Source organism: Arvicanthis niloticus, chromosome 13 (assembly GCF_011762505.2).
Source record: "Arvicanthis niloticus isolate mArvNil1 chromosome 13, mArvNil1.pat.X, whole genome shotgun sequence".
Classification (NCBI taxonomy): Eukaryota; Metazoa; Chordata; class Mammalia; order Rodentia; family Muridae; genus Arvicanthis; species Arvicanthis niloticus.
The window spans coordinates 26376298-26398338 of NC_047670.1; the positions used below are offsets into that span (position 1 = coordinate 26376298).

The 22041-nt window shown below is 33.6% G+C and overlaps 1 protein-coding gene across 1 annotated transcript in view; it reads right to left on the minus strand.

Annotated features, from left to right (window-relative positions):
• Positions 1-22041, minus strand: part of Csmd3 (CUB and Sushi multiple domains 3) — a 942208-nt gene that overhangs the window by 745324 nt on the left and 174843 nt on the right. The window contains 1 exon segment of the mRNA XM_076912208.1: positions 21589-21796. Coding sequence (XP_076768323.1) covers positions 21589-21796 — 208 coding nt within the window.

Sequence of the window (22041 nt, forward strand, 5' to 3'; positions counted from 1 at the left end):
CACACATACATGTGTCAAATTACCCAAACATTAAAAATAAATCTAAAGAAACAATAAGATTAAGACCATGCAAAAGGGAACTATTAAATTTTTGCAGAAGAAGGTTTTGTTAACTTCCTATTCTCCTCTCTTGGAAGTGTTTCTACATGTCTTCCTTTTTTTTTTTTGTCATCTTGCTAAATATTGTGACTACTTTTGACAGTGCCTGATATGTAGAAGATACAGATACATGTAAAAGCATGACTCATTCTTTAAGAAATTACTTATAGATATTTTTGTGCATTTTTCAAAATATAACTTAAAGCTCACATGTATGTACAGAAAGAGACCCAGGTGTACACACACACACACACACACACACAGAGAGAGAGAGAGAGAGAGAGAGAGAGAGAGAGAGAGAGAGAGAGAGAGAGAGAGAGAGAGTCAGTCATTTCGTCTGTCATTGTTTGGACCTTTTTCATACATGAACTAACATTTTTTTTTCTCACTGATTCTCTTTCTGAAATTGCAATGCATTATTAATTCCATCTTCTTAAGCAAGTTGCCTGTAATTATAATTGTCTTTCTAAAAACGAAAATGCAACAGCTGCACCTACTCTGAAAATGGATCCTTGGAGATTGTAATTAAGTTATTTCAATTTGGAAACTGAATATTATCAAGAGCTATGGGATGTATAACCTTAAGGCAGACCTTTCCACCAGGTTTTTAATAGTATGTCATTTGCAGAAACCTAGATAACTAGAAAATTAGAATGTAAATTTTTGCATGCTCCAATCAGAATCTTACCAAATAGAATATGTTACATAATTTTGCATGCTATAGTTAGAACATTTGGTAGACAACTGAGCTAAGAAAGCTAAAGCCATATGTTTACTACCTATGTGATCCTCCATATATCTTTATTTACTCTGTTCTGGGACCATGGATTTTTTTACTGAAACTTCCAACAAATATTACCCAATTATTTCTTAAGCCACACTTATGTGGAAAGAAAGCACTTATAAATGTGTGCCTCAATACAAAGATTTATTCTAATAATGTAAATCTATTTTTTTTACAGATTATGTTTGCATACATATGAAAATAATCATCTAGTGATTCAGAATTATATCTAAGGGATACTTATATATTGTTTATTTCTATGTTTAGATACTTTTAAAAGCATGCTAAAATTGTCTTTTCAAATCCTTACTATATATTTTATATATAATATATATAATATATTATATTATATAATTATTATATATAACATATATAATAATTATTATATAAATAATAATTATTTATAAATTATTGTTATAATTTTATAATTTTACCTTGACAATCACCTACCTTATACTAATTTAAACAAACAAACAAACAACAAAGAAGTTATGTAAACTTAAGATAAACCAATCTGGTTAAGATGGTGCCAAACATTTCCTAAATGGGTAGCATGTGTATACACAGAATATAGCAAAATTTCACAATGCAAAGGTATAAAATGACAGATGTTTTTAACTATTTCAGTTACTCCTTTTATTCTTACTAAGATTCATAGAAGAGTTCACTTTTACAGAAAACCACCTCTGAAAGCTTACCTAGTTTACAGTTATCCACATGACACAAGCATCAGTTGTATCAGAAAGGGCAAATACAATTATTGAAAGACTAAGTTCCCTATGTCTGTTGCTACTCATTTCAAACATTACTGATATCAAGTGATCAACTGAAGATTAAAAATAATTTATTTATGGTTCACCTGATAAATGATACTATGTTTAACATCATTGAAAATGGTATAGTATCCATAGGCATTCTTGAATAGAAGGGGGGATAGCTCATGAATGCTGAGATATATTGAAATCAGAGAAATAGTCTTCCCAAGGGAAGATCAGACAAACTGGATTTAGGGTACCAGTTCAGAAAACATATATATCCATGTAATATTTACCATTATAAATACAATTTTAAAAAAGGAAGGACATGAGCTTAAAGACAGCAAAGGGGAAAGAAAGTACATAAGAATATTTGGAGGGAGAAAGGGAAAGGTTAAAATGATCTAATTATGATTTCAAAAAATAAAATTAAAAATGGTTTTAAAATTAGTTAAACAAAGACAATAGGCATGCTAATGTGGAGGGAGAAAAAATATGGGCACTCCAACCTACACAAAGAAGCACAGGCAACTAAGAAATGTTGAAAGAGGAGGCAATAGTCTCCCCCAGGGGTGAACACACCAATTGGTTATATAATACCAAATGGTCTGTCCTGAAATCAAACATATGAGAACATTATACAAACTGAGCAGGTTGTATTTAGAAATATTTTAATTGTAAAAATTTATAGAACCTATAAGATTATAGAAATTTATATAATCATATATACATAATTATGTGTGTATACATAATACATTTAAAATGCATATAATAACAATAAAAAGTGGCAATGAATTTTAAAGATATCAGGAAAGTTTATATGAGAAGATTTGAAAGCAGGAAAGGAAATAAGAAAGCATTATAATAAAAATGTTAAAATAAAGTGATTAAAACAAAAATATAGCCTATACATGTGAGTACAATTGTAGGAAAAGATAATTCAGTATTAATGGGAGAATAGTTCCTAATTATGTACTTCAGCTTTAGAGGGAGAGGATAGGTGATAAAGTATAAAAGTTAAAAATTAATCATGAATTGGTTTGTATATGATAGTTGAAGGCAATAAATAGATTTCCTGAAAAATAGACAAATAATTATATAATAGCAATTAAATGTTTATAAGGAAGGGGGTTATTTTGGCTACTCTCATACCAGAGAAGTTTGAAGATACTGGAGAACCAATTTTTTAGGCACAAAAGTAAAATATAGAGTAATGTCATTGTCATGGAAAGACTAGGATGAAAATAACACAATTATTAATTACACTTAGAAAGTGATTCCATTGTGGAATATTAAAAGTGCTAATTACAGAGACAGTGTCTTGGGAAAAGAAAGTAAAGATCATTTTAATATGTTAATTCCCATGAGCATGGGAGATCTTTCCATCTTCTGAGGTTTTCTATTTATTTCTATAGAGGCTTGAAGTTCTTGCCATATAGCTATTTCACTTACTTAGGAAGAGTTACATCAAGATACTTAATATTATTTGTGACTATTGTGAAGGGTATTGTTTCCTTTCTCAGCCAATTTATCCTTTGTGTAGAGAAAGGCTACTGATTTGTTTCAGTTAATTTTATATCCAACCGATTTGCTGAAGTTATTTATTAGGTATAGAAGTTCTCTGCTAGAATTTTTGAGTCACTTATGTATACTATTATATCAGCTGCAAATAGTGACATCTTGACTTCTTTCTTTCTGATTTGTAGTCCTTTGACTCCTTTTGTTGTCTAATTGCTCTAGCTAGAATTTCAAGTACTATGTTGAAAAAGTAAGGAGAGGGTGGATGTCCTTTTCTTGTCCTTGATTTTAGTGGGATTGCTTCAAGTTTCTCTATTTCATTTGATGTTGATTGTTGGTTTGCTGTATATTGCTTTTATTAGGTTTTGGTATGTGCTTTGAATTCCTAATATTTCCAATACTTTCAATATGAGGGGTTTGTATTTTGCTCAAGGCTTTTAAAAACTCAAGCAACAGAAGATGATGGCAAGAATGTGGAGAAAGAGGAATCCTCCATTCCTGGTAGGACTGCAAGCTGTTACAACCACTTTGGAAATCAAAGAGGTTCCACAGAAAATTAGAAATAACTCTACCCAGTTATACCACTGCTGAGCATATACCAAAATGATGCTCCAATATATAACAAAGGCACATACTTCACTATATTCATAGCAGCTTTACTTATAATAGCCAGAAGCTGGAAATAACCCAGATGTCCCTCAAAAGAAAAATGAATACAGAAAATGCAGTATATTTACCAAATGAAATACTATTCAGCTATTAAAAATAGCAACTTCATGAATTTTTTTAGGCAAACAGATGGAACTAGAAAATATCATCCTGAGGTAAATTAGACCCAAAAAGACTTACGCAGCATGATAAGTGGATATTAGCCCCAAAGCTCAGACTATACATGATACAACTCAAAGACCATATTAAGCTTAACTAGAAGGAATGCCAAACTGTGGATGCTTCAAACCGACTAGAAGGGGGAATAAAACAATCATGGGAGGCAGTTGGAGGGAGGGAGGGCGGGACCTGGGTGGCTGGTGGAAGGGATAGGAAAAAAAAAAAAGGACAAGACCAGGTATGAGAAGAGACAGGAGAGAAGTCCAGAGGGCCAGGAAAATGAATAAAAATAAGTAGCAGTGGGAGTTGGGAACTAGAAAGTCCCATACACCATGGCTAGAGAGACTCCTAGGATCCAGTGGGGATGACAGCTGAAATATTCAACAGCCGGGAGGGAGAACCTGAAGCGACCACAACCAGTAGACAGACATGGCCCAGAGTGGAGGGTTTAGGTTACCCACTCATCTACAAATTTTTAAGCCAGAATTCTCCCTGTCTAAAGGAAATGCAAGGCCAAAAATGGAGCAGAGACTAAAAGAAAGGCCATCTAGAGGCTGCTCCACCCTGTGATCCATTCAATCCTCAGACACCAAACCCTTGACGCTATTGTTGATGCAAAGATGTGCTTTCAGACTGAAGCCTGCTCTGGTTGTCCTCTGAGATGCTCTGCCAGCACATGACTGAGAAAAATGTGGAATCTCACAGCCAACCATAGGACTGATCCCTAGGACCCCAATGGAAAAGTTTGGGAAAGGACGGAATGAGTTGAAGGGGATTACAACCCTATATGAAGAACAACAGTATCAATTAAGCAGACACCTCAGAGCTCCCAGGAACTAAACTACCAATGAAAGAGTATACATGGTCTGGTTTATGGCTCCTGCTACATATGTAGCAGAGTACTGTCTCATCTGCCATCAACGGGAAGGCAGCCATTTGGTTCTGTGGAGGTTTGATGTCATCCCTTATAGAAAGGGGATGGATGAGAGGAGGCAGTAGTGGATGGGTGGGTGGGAGGAGCACCCTCTTAGAGGCAAAGGGGAGGAGAATAGGGTGGGAGTTTCATGGAGGGCAGACCTGGAAGGGGGATAACATTTAAAATGTAAACAAATAAAATGATTAATAAATGAAAAAAAAGTATAAACAGTAAAAGAGGGATAAGATAGAGGTGAGATGTCTTGGTAAATAAAGTATGTTGCACAACCCTGAGAATCTGAATTGAATGCTGATGTGACCTAAAAGCTAGGCACAAAGATGTGCATCTTCAATATCAGCACTGAGATAGATTGTTAATAAATACAGGTGAATTTTGTATACACAAAGGCCATCCAGTGTAGCAGAATCAGGAAACTTCAGGTTCAGTGAGGACCATGGTTGGTTGTTTATTTGTTTTTGATGTTCTTTGTTTCGATATTTTGTTTCTTTTTTAAAGGTTATCCTGATAAAATTTCTTTTATAATTTATGTATTTATGTATTTATGTATTTATGTATTTATGTATTTATGTATTTATTTATTTATTTATTTTAAACTCTTAATTTTATTCCCCTCCCGGTCCACCTTCCTACTTTTTCATATCTTATACCTCTTTCCCGCCTCTGTCTCAAGGAGTATGTCCACACCCCAATCCCCCCAACTCCACCTCTAAACTTCCTGGGTCCTCCAGTATCTTGAGGGTTAGGTACATCTTCTCTGATTAAACCCAGACCTGGCAGTGCTCTGCTGTATATGTGTTGGGGGCCTCATATCAGCTGGTATATGCTGTCTGGTTGGTGGTCCAGTGTTTGAGAGATCTCAGGGTCCAGGTAAATTGAGACTGCTGGTCCTCCTACATGATTGCTCTCCTCCTTAGCTTCTTCCAGCTTTTTCCAAATTTAACCACAGGGGTCAGCAGCTTCTGTTCCTTGGTTGGGTGCAAATATGTGCATCTGACTCTTTCACCTGCTTGTTGGGTCTTTTATTTTTGTTTTTTATTTTAAAACTACTTATTACATTTATTATATTTCTGTTTCTGTGACAAAAATATGACCTGGGCAGTTATAGAAGGAAGGATTGATTTGGTCTTATGGTTCCAGAGAAATGAGAGTCCATCATGGCAGCAGGTTGAAACCACAGTAGGAAGAAATAAATGCTAATAGCTTCATTGTGAACCCCAAGCATGAAATAGAGAAGTTGCTCTAGAATTTAATCTTTTTATTTCACCAAATAGATTTATACATCAGCAAATATTCAATATACAAGATCCTACACAATTAGAACTGTTTTCCTAATTATGTAACCCTTTGATATGAATAACTACCAGAACCTGCTAGAAGCAAATGTCTGCAACCATCTTGCTTCTCCTTCTCCTCCTTTCTCTTTCTCTCTCTATTTTTTTAAACTGAATATTTTATTTATTTACATTTTAAATGCCACCCCTTTCCCCCATTTCCCCTCTTTAGAAAACCCCTATCCCATCCCTCCTCCCTTTTGCTTTTATGACATTTTAATTACATGCAAGTATTAAGGTCACTTCTGGGTGAGGAACTAGCAATACAATACATGCAAATAGTCAAGGAACAAGCAAGACAATAAACACAAAGAGTCAAAGAATAAGCAAGGCAATAAACAAAGTCCCATGAACACTCTCATAATCACAGTTTCTAAGGACTTATCAGGATGAACAAAATATCTGAGCCTACTTATTCCTAACCCAAAGTCATTTTCATGTCTGTAGCCTACTTTCTTGTTCTAGCCTAAGATTTAGATTCCTACCTGAAATTACTTCTTTGTTATAGCCTAGCAGTCATGATAGGTCCCATTTTGTGAGTGTTCCATAGCCTCAGTAATAGTGTCAGGTATTGGGACCTCCCCTTGAGCTGGATCCCACTTTGGGTCTGTAGATGAATCTTCTTTTCCTCAGGATCCCCTCCATTTACATCCCTGCAGTTCTTTCTTACAAGAACAATTATGGGTCAGAAGTTTGACTGTAGGATGGCAAATCACTTCCTCACTTGATCCCTTGTCTTCCTGTTGAAGGTTGGCTTTATAACTTCACTCTTCCTGCTGTCTGGCATTTCATCTAAAGTTCCTTCCTTTGAGTCTTGAGAGTCTTTCACCTCCCAGGTCTCTGGCGCATTCTGGAGGGTCCCCCCAAGCCTCCTGCCTCCTGAGATTGCCTGTTTCCATTCTTTCTGCTGGCCCTCAGGTCTTCAGTCTTTTTCTCTCACCCAATACCAGATCATGTTCCCTCCCCTCGCCACCCTGTTCCTTAACAGTACATAGAGCTAATAATAAAGATGACTAGTGTCAAAATTTAGTTTCTACAGACATGTGTTTCTCCTACCACATCTCTCTCTCTCTCTCTCTCTCTCTCTCTCTCTCTCTCTCTCTCACACACACACACACACACACACACACACACACACACAGAGAGAGAGAGAGACAGAGAGACAGAGAGAGAGAGAGGTAAAACTGCACTGATTATTTTCTCATTAACTGAAAGAAACAGTGACAGATATTACTAGACTGTCAGTTTTATTGTTGAAATAAGCAGAAATTTCTATTTCCATCACAAATCTAAATTTTTCTTTCTGGGATACTGGGTTGAGATTTATAGACAGATACTGCTATTAAAATACCAACCAAAAATAGAGACTGTGAAGTCACCAAAACAATTATAATAGGTTGGGAAATTTTTATTTAAACATGCACTGTCAATTTGAAGACCTGACAAATGTAGGGCTGAATTCTGCATTCAGTGTTCATGTAGGATTTTTCATTAAAGATACAGTCTGTGTTCTATACATTACTCAAGAATAGCATTTACATAAATCTTATAAGATTGTAACCCACTAGGAATGTACTATTAGTCATCTGCATAAGAGTTCTTGATGACTATGAAAGATGCAAAAATTTGTCCTATTAATACAAACTAAAGGTAAAATAATGTAGTTTCTTCTAGAACCAATCTACCACATTTCTAGATTCTTCACAGTAAATAAATTCAGCTTACCTTATAATGCATGAAACATGTTCTATGCACTAAAAATTCTATTCCAAGCCTTAATCATGAAAGCTCAGCCTACTTTTCATTAAAATACATGAGCATAAAACTTAAATAGTATCATAACTTTCTTATACTTAGTCACTTTGCTTTCAGATAACTCCGAGGGATTTAATGGCTTCACTTGTATTTATGCTTTGAACACTCATGTTAGCGTTAGACGAGGTGGAAATCTTCATTATAAAGTCCATTTTTCCTCTTTCGGGAAAGCTAATTTGAAAATATCACAAGTTAGCTAAAAGCACTGCATCATTTTCTTATCCTTTTTAGAGAGTAACAGCTAAGTAGAATGTGCCTAACAATTCCATCTACCTGCAAATGTTCCTGAAAGTAGTGCTCACAGTTAACCTTCACAAGCACACTTCTGCTTGCAGGAAATCTAGTTAGGTCTCTTCCATCAGGAAAGACTAAGAAGACATGGCTACCAATATACTTATTTTGATAATTTCTGGAATATCCAAGATGGTTGAAATGATGTATATGAGGAAATATTTCCTTTTGTAGGCAGACTATTTTAAAACTGAAAATTGAACTTTGGACATGTGTCACTATTCTGATATTTTAGCAACTTTCTATTTTTTGAAATATACACTGATATGCAACATATTTTGTTGAATAGTTATGGTTCTTGGATTCCCAAATTACCCTTAAAATTTAATTATAGTACTATTCTCTTGTGAATACTTGCCTTCCATAATTTTTAGTTACCTGTCATATACTCAGTGTGAACAGAATACATTGAAAGTTCAAGAGAGCTCTGCCCCCAATCACACAGAACCCAGAGGAAGTGGGGCTCTCAGGAACTCTAACCTGGGCAATATCTTAAGTAAGCCAACAGCAAGGCCTGCCCCAAACAGGGAGTAACTGGGACCCTCAGGGACCCAGGAAGTCACTCCCGGCCCAGAGCACTGGTTCCTGTCTGGGTCAGAGCACTGAGCACTGAGCAGATCCTGGGTGGCAGCTCTGCCCCCAATCTCTAAGAACCCAGAGGAAGCGGGGCTCCCAGAGCTCTAACCTGGGCAGTATCCTGTCTGCACCTGAGCACTGAGCAGATTTTGGGCCCCAGCTCTTGCCCCAGTAGTTACACCCACCCCACAAAGTTCTGATACAGCCAAGATAATAGGAAAGAAAGGCTCCAGTCAGAGACAGTGCAGGTAGCAGTAAGGAGATACAGATGGCAAAAGGCAAGCGCAATAATATAAGCATCAGCAACCCAGGGTACTTGGCATCATTAGAACATAATTCTCCCACACAAGAAAATCCTTAATTCCCCATAGTACTAGGAAAGCAAGATTCAGATTTAAAATCACTTGTAATGATGATGATAGAGGACTTTAAGAAGGACATAAATAACACTCTCAAAGAATTTGAGGAGAACACAGGTAGACAGGTAGAAGCCCTTAAAGTGGAAACACAAAAATCCCGTAAAGGATTAAAAGAGAACACAACCAAACAGGTGAAGGAATTGAACAAAACCATCCAGGACATAAAAATGGAAGTAGAAACAATCAAGAAATCACAAAGGGAGACTACCCTGGAAATATAAAACCTAGAAAAGAAATCAGGATGCATAGACACAAGCATTACCAACAGAATACAAGAGATAGAAGAGAGAATCTCGGGTTCAGAAGATACCATCGAAAATATCAACACAACTGTCAAAGAAAATGCAAAATGCAAAAAGTTCTTAACACAAAATATCTAAGAAATCCAGGACACAATGAGGAGACCAAACCTAAGGATAATAGGTATAGATGAGAGTGAAGATTCCCAACTTAAAGGGCCAAAAAACATCTTCAACAAAATTATAGAAAAAAACTTCCCTAATCTAAAGAACGAGATGCCCATAAACATACAAGGAGCCTATAAAATGCCAAATAGACTAGACCAGGAAAGAAATACCTCCTGTCACATAATAATCAAAACACCAAGTACACAAAACAAAGAAAGAATATTAAATGCAGTAAGGAAGAAAGGCCAAGTAACATATAAAGTTTGACCTATCAGAATTACACCAGACCTCGCACCAGATACTATAAAAGCTAGAAGATGCTGGACAGATATCATACAGACCCTAAGAGAACACAATGCCAGCCCAGGCTACTATACCCAGCAAAACTCTCAATTGCCATAGATAGAGAAACTAAGATATTCCACGACAAAACCAAATGTATACAATATCTTTCCACAAACCCAGCATTACAAAGGATAATAGCAAGGTGGGAGGAGTATGGAGAGGAAGAGAAGGAGTAAGGAGAGGAGAAGGAGAAGGAGAAGGAGAGGAGAAGCTAGGTGATGAGAGAGAAAGAGAGAGGGGGCCAGACATGGAGGCAGATGTTCACATGTCTCAGCCAGTCAAAGCTAGTTGATATATCTAGGTTGGGTAATAGGTTACACTTCTCATTGACATTGAGCATTACGAAACTTATAAAGCCTTTGGTTAACATTAAAAAAAAATGTATAAAAGCAAAAAGGAGAAGGGAGTATGGAATAGGGGTTTTCTAGCGAGGGGAAATGGGGAAAAGAGATGGCATCTGAAATGTAAATAAAATATCCAATAAAAAATAAATTAAGAAAAAGAAAATTCAAGAGAAACAATCATTGAAAAGTTTTGGTTAAATGTTATTGGATTGTACCAAATTATTTTTATAAATATTTCCAATTGCTCATAATTCCTAATCAATGTTTATTATGTCTTTCATATATGACTAACCATGGTATCCATAGGACTCATTTTCAAGGCTTTTCCACCATGCATATTCCCAAACTGACAGGTGCTCAAGATATTTACATAGGGAACAATTAAGTGGTTTTGAGTTAACTTATATAAATGTTAGATCACTCACATGTAAACTGACCATACCACTCAGAGGCTTACTGTGTTACTTATAATATATCTCAGAGACTATATGAATAGCAGTTATTCTTTAACTGATAGAATAATTACAGGAAACAGAAGAAGCCATGGCATGTACAGAAAGACATGTTTACTTTTCAAATATTAAAATCTGACTTTGGTTGTTGGTCTGTGTGTATAGTGGGACAGCATAAATCACTACTATATGCAGGACCCAGTTTCTATGCGGTTTCTGATATTTGTTGGTTGCATTAGAATACACCTGTGAGAAAGACTATAGAATTACTGAACATATGACTCTGATTGTAAGAAATAATTTCACAATTCTCAAATAAGTATAATCTTTTAAATTACATACTATTATTATATTCATATTATGTGTTTGGGTTAATTCCCCTCAAAAGAGTATATCTCATTAATTATCACACTTACCTGAGGTGTGATCAATAATTGAAGGATGCTAGGGCAGGAGGAATACTTTTTTAATGAAATAAGTGGGTATATACAGATGTATAAAAATGGACTAAAGTCATCAATGAAAGGGGAGGACTTTGGTCCTGTGGAGGCTTGATGCCCCAGCATGATGGGATGCTAGAGCAGTGAGGCAGAATGGGTGAGTGGGTGGAGGAGCACCCTCATAGAGGTAAAGGTGATGGGGAGGGGTTATGGGATGGGATGGAGGGTTGTGGAGGAGTAACTAGGAAGGGAAATATCATTTGAAATATAAACAAATAAAATGATTAATAAAACAGAATGTGCTAATTACCATTGAGTTTATTAATTTAAATACCTTGAAAGTTAAAATATTATCTAAAAGAGATTTTGACAAACAGAAAACATTATTTAGAATATAAAAAAATCCATATTGGCACAAGCTATACTTATAAAAATGGTAAAAAAAAAAAAAAGAAAGAAAGAAAGAAAGAGAGGAAGAGAGAGAAGAAGAAGAGGAAGAAGAAGAAGAAGATGATGATGATGATGAAGAGGAGGAAGAGGAAGGGAAGAGGGAGGAGGAAAGAGGAGAAGGAGGAGGAAGAGAGAGAGTGAGAGAATGAAAGAGAGATATTATAGATTTCTAAACAGGTAAGTAAATAAAGAATAAGTTTGGTATGAATCAAATGGAGTTAAATTTTTCAAAAAACTGTTCCATTAAAATAAAAGAATTTACCACACTTTATAGTTGTTTGAGAAATATAAAACAACATACCTATTATTAAATCTTAATTTCCTTATATTTTAGAGAATTTTACTATTTTTGTATAGCTTACTTTTTTAAAATGAAATTTCAGGACTCAAGAATGTTATTTTAACTTATATAGACAGATAAACTATATAGTCAAACATCAGCATATTTAGAACTGACACACTCCATTTGAAGTCCCTTCTTTTCATATTCTAGCTATGTTCCATAAATAACTTCAGTTTCATTCTTCACTATCATATCACACAGCCAGATAAAACCTTTGCCTTTACAACTAAGTTGTGGCGTACAAGTCATCAAACTCCCAAAATGCTGCTTCTGAAATTGCTCTGTTCCTAAACTCAGTATGGATTCAGAGCATTGTAGAGGTTTCCTCCAAATCTTCAGTTGTCCTTTTCTTGAGTAAAGCCTGGACTCTTAACAGAATCTTATCATCTCTCATTTTTAACAGTGTACCTTTTGTCCTTTTCTTTATAGTGAAACCAGAACCTGCCAGAAAGGTTGTGACAATATTTCCAGTCATGAAAATATAAATTCACACTCACCAGGTTTTTATCATTTCTTCTTACCAAAATGGTCATAGTTGCTTCTGTCTTAACTAAAGGTCAACCACCATTGGAGGAATTTGAATAATTCAAGTACTGTGCTTCATTATTATATTTGGGGAAAATGCTAAGATGGAAGGAGTAAATGAGGTTAATAAAGATTAGAGTTTCAGATTGTAGAGGCTCCCGAGAACATTCATGAGTGTTTTAAGCAGGTGGAGAATTGATGTGCAAAATGTTTTGGTTTTTGTACATGAGAATCCCTTAGTAATAATTATACATAGATTTGATAAATGTATATTGGCTAATTAAGGCCACAGAGAATTTGATACTGGGGTCATGGATAAAATACTTATACAATCCTTCTCAAAATTTTTCTTGTGCCAAAGCACTGTGTGATTCCATGCATTTGTAAATTTTTTTCTGCTTATCTCTTCAGGACTAGTGAATTGTGCTTCAATCAAATATAACCAATAAAAATCAGAAAAAAATCAGACTGTCAATATTTCTATTTCTTGAAACAACAAAACCACTTATTAATTTCACAATGAAATCTAACCGATGTAAGATGTAAATGTATGTGGTTCTAAGAAATATGTATAGGTTAAAGTTTTAAAATTGTGTTAGTTACATTAAAAGATATGCACAAAAAGAACAAGAGAGCAAATAATTATTAACAAAACTGAAAAACTGTAGAATAATGAAGATATTTAAAAACATTTCCAAATAAAAATACAAATGAAGAATAGTGAAAAAATACAGGACAAGGGAGGAAGAAAAAAGCAGAGACCTCAATGTGTTCAGAAAATGTGAGAGCAAAAATAATAACTACAAAAATTAGAAAAGATACAGTCAGAAAATAATGAGTAAAAGACTCCTGTGACACAGGGCTGATAGGATCAAATATGGCAGATAAATCAAATTCAGATAAGTATTAAATTAGGAACTGAAACATTGTTCATTTTGAAAAATACATTTAAACTGAAATAATGGGAGTACACCCAGTTGTTTCTGTTTGAAGACTGATTGTTCATACAGCAAAACATGATGCATAGAGAATCTTAAAAAAATCAGAAGCATGAACCTGAGTAGGTGAGAAAAAATGGATTTGATGTACAAATAGAAGCAATGTCTGGAGATTGGAAATCTCCAACATTGGAAATCTGCAAGTGTAAATTTATCAGCATATAGCTGAATGTCAAGTCACTTTAACAAAAATATAAATATGTGAAATAATTCATGTTAATCAAAATATGTTACATAAATTGCTGCATTCTTGATATAAATAACAATATTATACCCTTTTCCCTAGTAAAATCTGGATGCTCTTTTTCCACTGTTGTCTGATCTTGATAATTACAGTCATTCTTCAGTGCCAGACAGTATTTAAGTTTTATCAGCTTATGAACTGTTCCAGTTTTAAACTCCTTATCATAATTCAGTCACACATTCATAAAACTGAGGCATATGCTTATAAAAATCTCAATCAAATTAGTATTCACTCAACATCTTAACTGGACTCAACCTTTTTTCTTCTGATCTCAGTGTGTTCAGAGTTTTTTCTACCTTTCACTCATTAATAGCATGTCTACGGTCATCAACTCTAAAAGTATCACTATTATAGAATCCTTCCCTGTGAGTTCTGATTTTCAGCCAAATGATCTACCAGTCTTCACTTTCTTTTACACCTAATTTTCCTGTTACTTTGATATTCTACTTCATTTAAAAAATACATCTTTAAAATAGAGATTCAACTTGCTATCACTACTATTTTTTTTACCTTGTTAAAATGATTGCCCTAGATCATCCTATTATTTTTCTTGTTTACTTTCTGATGGGCCATTCACTTTATGATATAAATACATAGCCTTAATTTTAATAAAAATATTTTGGGGGGCTGGAAAATGGATGAGCTCTTAAGAGTTGCTTTTGTAAAGATCCATCATTCACATGGCCACTTAGAAAACTCCATATGTCCAGGGTTTTTTTGTTTGTTTGTTTTTCTTTTTGTTTTTGGCATTTGGTGATCTTTTCTGACTTCCCCAGGGATTAAGTAAGCACATGACACATATGCATACATTCATGCAGGCAATTCTTTTATATTTAAAATAAAAATGCATAAATAGTTTAAAAATATTTTTTTCAGATCAGACTAACCCATTCCAAGTTCTTTGTATATCTTTCTTACAAAATTTCCTGATAGGTTATTTTATGTGAACTGTCCATCAGAACTTCCCTTCATTTGTCTTCCTATAACTCTTGTTAAATTCACCCATAAAATTGATTCATTAAAATTACCACATCCTATGACACTGTATTCCTAAAGCAGTGGGAAGTTTGAAAGCTTATTTTGTTAGCTAATCATCCACATTTGATGATCCATTAGAGGCATATGGTATTTTGTGAGTTGAAGGCCACCCTAGTCTCAAACAAAAAAAATATCCTTTGATACAACTGAACAGTAGCTTGATGGTTTCTTCACCTGACATCATGAACACTTTATTATGTTATTTTCTTCTCATTTGTATAATGTTAAATATCCTTTACTTACCATTTCAATTTTCAGAATTTTTGGTGATGAAATGCGCTAGTGTTTTTTTTTTTTCTTTTCTTAATTTAGTACTCTATTCTACTTTTAAAGGGAAGAGTAACTTCTTTTGAATAGTTAGATTCTGATCTTCAGCTTGCAAATTTTATGCTGATTTAAAACATGTCCTACCCCTGCATGTAAACGCTACCTACTTATATGGCAGCTATCTCAAAATTCATTCGACCAAATTGTCCTCTCATTACTCTTCCCATCATTAGTGTGTATTGAATTGACACCATTATTAAAGCCAAAAATGCTTTTACTAGAAATTCCAATGATGTTTTCATATCCATTTGATAGCCTTGTTAATAGATATTATTGGCTTTAACCTATATCATGAATGTCGGCAATAGACTTTTTTTCTATAGTTTATATTCTGTAAAGCAGATAGAAAACATACTCTTGTCTAAATGTCAGATTTCACAATGTCACTATGATTCCAAAACAATGAAAGGCGTAACATCTTGCCATAACTAAAGTTGGCAATGAGTCGTATCCTAGGCATCACCATTTCTTGTTTCTTTCAATAATTTTCTACACATGTCTGTGCTTCAGCTACCTGTGCACCCTAGCACAGAAAAGCCCCATGTGTTGTAATGTATGTTTCTCTGCTACCAATTTCACCTTGAAATAACTGAGATCTGTTAGGTATCCTTCCTTACTTGAAGACAATCTCAGAATCCATAATTTAAGTTCAACAGACTTCCAGCACATCACAACATTCCTGCTCTTCTCACTCACACATCGGAGCCTTTTCCACACTTTTACTATTTTTATTGTATTGGATTATATTCATTATACAAAGTGAAAAGTTTCAATAGATATTTTCAATTAATTAGATTACATATATAACCATATTTACTATATAAACTATCCTATTATTTATATGAAAATGTTTTATTATACAGGGTATTTACATATATATATTATGGGACATATAGGTGAGAGAAATGAACATTTATTCATTAACATTTGCTATAATTTTTTTGTTTTGTTTGTTTGTTTGCTAGTCCTTCTTACAGACTTGAAGTAGATTCTAGATATACATTTATTTTAATTTTTCTCATTGCTATTCATATGTTTCTTCATATACATATTCATATGTAGCCATTTTTCTTTACTTCTTCAAATATATTTTACTTTTTAAAATACATTTAATAAACTACCATGTTCTTTGAAAATTCACACACATGCATAAAATGCATTCTGGTTACTTTTCTACTCTTTTCTCTCTCATATCCCTGAAAGGTGGTTTTCTTTTTGTTTTTTTTTTTTTTTTTTTTTTTCTGGTTTGTTGTTGTTTTAGTCTGTGTTTGTTTTATTTTGTTTTTACGCATACCTATATCATTAATTCCGTCACAAAGCATTCCTCTAATACTTTCAGACCTTCAAGCTTTTTCTTAAGGCATTTGACGTAGTTTGATGTGGATTGGTATAATATTAGAGAGATGTGTTTTAATCTTATCACTCCATATGTAGATATCTAGGTTTCTCAACATTGTTTTTTAGAAATGCTGAATTTTATCTACTACATTATGTTAGCCTTTTAATGAAAGCTCAAAAATCATAAATGGTGGAAAATAAAGGTTAAGCGTCTCTATGTAGATACCTGATAGAAATTAGCATGTTCAATGAATTGTGATTGTGTTGTCTTTAGCAATAGGGTGTTGCTATAGTATTGTGGAAAACAACCTGTCCTGGCAATAGCCTCAGTAAATTTGGATTCTGTGGAATCTCATTGGCTAACAACTTAAATAGATGTAACTCAATCCCAGCACTAGAAGCTTCATTTGGTGACAAGAGATGGTCAATTGGGGCCCTATCTTTCTCCTTTAATGTTTTCTGATTTTCTTTAGATAGCCGTTATATATTCATATGTTTTAGAAATTCTGTTAATTGTACTTTTAAGAGAAAAATATCTAGGAATAAAGCTTTTTATGAGCTTAAATATCTATACATTATAATGTATAAAACATCAAAGAAAGAAACTGAAAGCACTAGAAGAATCAGAAATATCCCATTTCCAAGCATGAATAAAATTAGCAGCATAAAAATGATAATACTACCAATTTTTACAGATGATATGATAATATACATAAGTGACCAAAAAATTTCATAAGGAAATACTTTCAGTTAATAAACCCTTTCAGCAAAGTAGATGTACACAAATTTAACTTGCAAAAATCAGTAGTCCACTTGTATAGAAACAACAAATGTTCTAAGACAGAAATCAGAAAAAACTGGCTTTTAAATGGCCTCAATAATATGAATTTTCTTGGAATATCTCTGCACAAGCAATGAAAGACTTGTATGATAAAAACTTTAAGCTACTGAAGGAGATAGAAGATAGAACTATCTCCCATTCTCATGGATCAGTAGGATTAACACAGTAAAAAGCAATCTACATATTCAATACAATCCCCATTAAAATTCTAACACAATTCTTCAGAGATCTTGAAAGAACAGTCCTCAGCTTCACAAGGAAATACATATATACATACACACACATATACACACATACACACACAAATACACACACACCACAGGGTAAAAAAATATTAATTCTGAATAATAATAAAACTGCTTTGATGTATCACTGTCCATCGATTCAAATTTTACTACAAAGCTACAGTAATAAAACAGCATACTATTGGTGCAAAAGGAGACCTCCTGATCAACATAATCACACTCCAATAGCAAATAAAAATTCACACCCATAGAAGTCTGATATTTGAAAAGGAGAACAGAAATATGCATTAATAAGAGAACGCCATCCTCAAACAAACAAAGAAACAAAATAAAACAAAACAAAGGTCAGTGGGCAAACAAATGTAAAAGAATCTTACGAGATTAATTTTTAAGAGGTTACATAAAACTCAACTCTAGGTGGAGCTAAGATAGCAGCAGCAACAAAAACAAACAAACATGTAAACAAACAAAACAAAAACCAACCAACCAACCAACCAAATATTGCTACATAGACCCAACTCATTTGCACAGATTTATTGAATAGGACAATGCTAGCATAGGCAGTAAGATCTACAACATATTAGACATCCTGAAACTAAGAAGCTTCATTCTTTGTACAAAGTTGCAGCCTACACAATGAGAAAAGATTTTTAGTAACTCCAAATGCAATGAAGGGCTAACATCCAAAATATATAAAGAACTCAGGAAAATAGAAAAAAATACAAGTGGGGTACAGTCTAAATAGACAATTATCAACAGAGGAAACTTGTGGCTGACTGACACTTAAAGAAATGTTTAACATCCATAGCTATCAAGAAAATATAAAACAAAATGACTTTGAGATTTTATATCAAACTGTTTAGAATGGTCAGGATCAACAAAAATATTAGCAGCTCATGCTGATTGAGCAAGCATGACACTCAGCCCTCATTTAGAAATCCAGTATAAACCAATTTATGGTTTATACTTTGTAAACAAGGAAGTCATCAATACTTTGTTCCTGCTGTACCTGTCTAAACAGACAATGTGACACATGGTAGAATTAAGAGAATCTCAGAATGTTACTGATATAAAAGACATAAATAATTAGTGCTATACCCAATTATAACATATGAGTCTATGACTCTCCTATTAAATCAGGTAAGGATGGATACTTGAGTTTTGAAATAATTTGGAGCCTAATGACTTAGTATATTGAACCTGGAAACAACCCAAAGACTGCTAATACCATTTATGGTGGAATGATGGGTTGCCTCAACGTGCTACCCATACTTCAGAATGAAATTTTAAAGCATATGTGGGAATGGAGAGTTCTGGGTCTCTGAATGAGAGATCTGAAGTCAAAGAAATTCTACGTAATTCAGTCAGAATATCAGTGTTTCAATATTTACCCTTTCTCTCCTTGGCCTCTTTAATGAGTTGAGAATGTTATGAAACCAATACATGGCTATAATAGAAGAATCTTCACAACCTTTCAACTTAGAATAAAATGTCTTCCTCATGGTCATATATTTATAAAAGTAAGAAAATATTTATTTAATGGGGTTAAAGGTCTAGCATTTAGTTTAACAGTATTAATTGTGTACATGTAAGTTTATATATTGATTTAGTAAGTAATAACATTTAAAAGGATTGTTATTGATGATATTTAATTGTCTAAGTAAAATAACTCATTGATAGTACGATTTGTTTAAATTTTCATTATTAGAAACATAACAGTTGGATATTTTTATAATTTTCAAAGCATGTCAAGTTACCTAATTTTTGAGTCAGAGCCACTATATAGTAGAAGTCTGAACTTGTCTGTATGTACTATAATACCATTAGAGAGATTAAATATGTGTCACTTCCTAAGCAAAGGGAAATAATGTACCTTGATGATATTTGAAGCAGAAAATAGAAGAGAACCTTGTGATTCTGACCAAGTTAATTAAAAAAAACTATTATCATCTTATTACTTGTATTGTTAAAACATACAAATCAGTATTAAAAAATGTGAAGGTAGTACACAGAAGTGTTGAAGGTAAGTAGGAATGTGATAGTTCAGAGAATATAAGGATTTTATTTAGGTTATAGAGTTCAGTGGAAACAAAAGGGTAATTACTATGGGAATATTTCTATTTTTTTTCATTATATTAAGCACATGAATGCTGTGCAAGGATCAGTAGGATAATTTCTGTATAATAATTACTAAAATTATTAGAAAATCTATTATATCATTATCTAGCTTTACATGAATTAAATATGAACCATTTTAGAATAGTAACTTCTAAAATAATTTTCTTTAAATCCTCTATTTAAAGCAGGATTTGCCATGTTTCATTGTACTTTCATACAAAATTATTATGGAAGGGGATAAATTGTGTCTATCAAGGTCCCAAATGTAGAGATATAAAACGTCGGTCTGAGTAGATGAACTACTTTTGTTCTCTATTAAATGGCAGCATTTCTGATGGAGACTCATTCCAAACTCATCTAACTGTGACTTTTCAAAGCACCTGTCTAATCTTTGTACATCTTCAGACCACAATGGGAACACTCCTTATGCCTTCTTTGTTTTATGTCTCATTCTTCAATACGTCTTCCTATCCTACCTCCTTGAATGCACTTGCTTAGTCTTTTTTATAAGGTTGTCCTCTCAACCTCAGGCAGTATTGTAGATATCCAGGTTCACTCTAGCCCTCCTTCTATTCATATCCGATTGTTTCTGTCTAGCTAGTCATTGACTTTTATTCTTTCAATGCTGATGAAATGAAGTAAATATCACCATCGCATATCTTTTTGAAATTTCTGATTCATACAGTTAAATGTCAGGGGGCTTCTCAAAGTAACTTCAAACTTGTAATGCAAATCTCATTATCCATGGAGTCTCAATCCCAAAGTTGACTTGACTTTCCTCCAACAGTGCCCATAGTATAGTAGATCATTATCATCTCCATTCGCTAAAGTCAATAAATAACACAAGTTTCTATTTCAAGACTATTTTCCTTGCCATTCCTAATCAGTTATGGAATCATTTTTATTCTAAAATATCTGCTAATATCTTTTACTCCTGTTTCTTGATAGCATCATAATACTATCAACTGTACTTTCGTGTTAGATTCCTACAACCAACTCTTAAGTGATATTCTTATAGCTTCTTATGCCATACTTAAAAATCAAATTTTACACTTCATAATAACAGCTGTTTGACATTTCAGACCTTTGGATTCAACTGTTGCTGATATTCCTATGCTCTGAAACAAGCTTTTTATGACTTCAGAAGTCCTTTCAACTCTACTGTTTGCCTATGTCTTCACTTCACCATTGATTGATTCCTTACTATTCTCAGAGTTAAAAAATATTCTCAAGAGTATGTTCAAATTCAAAACAATATAAGCAATGACTTTAAATTATTTTATTTGAAAGGGGCATTTTTTAAAACACAATGTTTATTAGACCACATCTTGAGTCTGTAAAGAAAAATCTCTTCTTCAAACAAAATTTATCTTTAGTTTTAACAGGCTAAGTAAATGGTCTATAAGTGTAAACTAAGACAAGTTATTCAGGGACTTCTAATTCAATTCAAAGGAATGGCTAAGTTTGGAATATCATGATTAAGAAGAGCACTATAGGTGACAAGAGGCACAGATTTTATTTCCTTGTCATAAAAATTGATTATCCTTATTGATCCTGTGACGTAAGTACTAATGTGAAGTAGAATGAGTCAAATTCTATTGTCTGTCCAATACCTCAATCCATGAAAGTGTCTCCCAGGTCTGACAATGCTTCTTTTTAGGTTTGCAAAAAGATTTATGATTCCTTCAACATCCATTATCTTATAGCTCCACCTACAGCTTTGTGTTCCCTGCTTTGCTTCAAAAACTGGCATTATTATAAGTGTATGTTATCCACTTACCATATTGTAGGTGGCTCAGAACCTTCTATTTCTAGGTAATCATATTTTTCTTCCATTTGGAAATCAGTAAATATCAGTGAAATTGTGTCCCCTGGTTCTGCTACAATGGTCCATGTGCAGTCTGCATTGTTATGGTATTCATTAGGAAAACCCGGACTGGATATGATGCCACTGGATCCTCTCATTGTTCCCCCACAAGCATCTTCAGCTGTTAAAATCAATAAGAAAGTATTAAAATCTAATTATTAAGGCAAATCTTACTGAGTAAATTCAATATTCATATATTAAAATTACAATTCAAATGTGATATCCAATAATTCTGGGAGAAATCTTTGTGTTTCATGTATAAACATAAACCACATCTTGAAAATTTATTACTACTGTTTGAAATAGAAATGAACATAAGTAAAAAAAAGAAGTACACTCAAAGATTAGAACTCAGTATAATAAAAT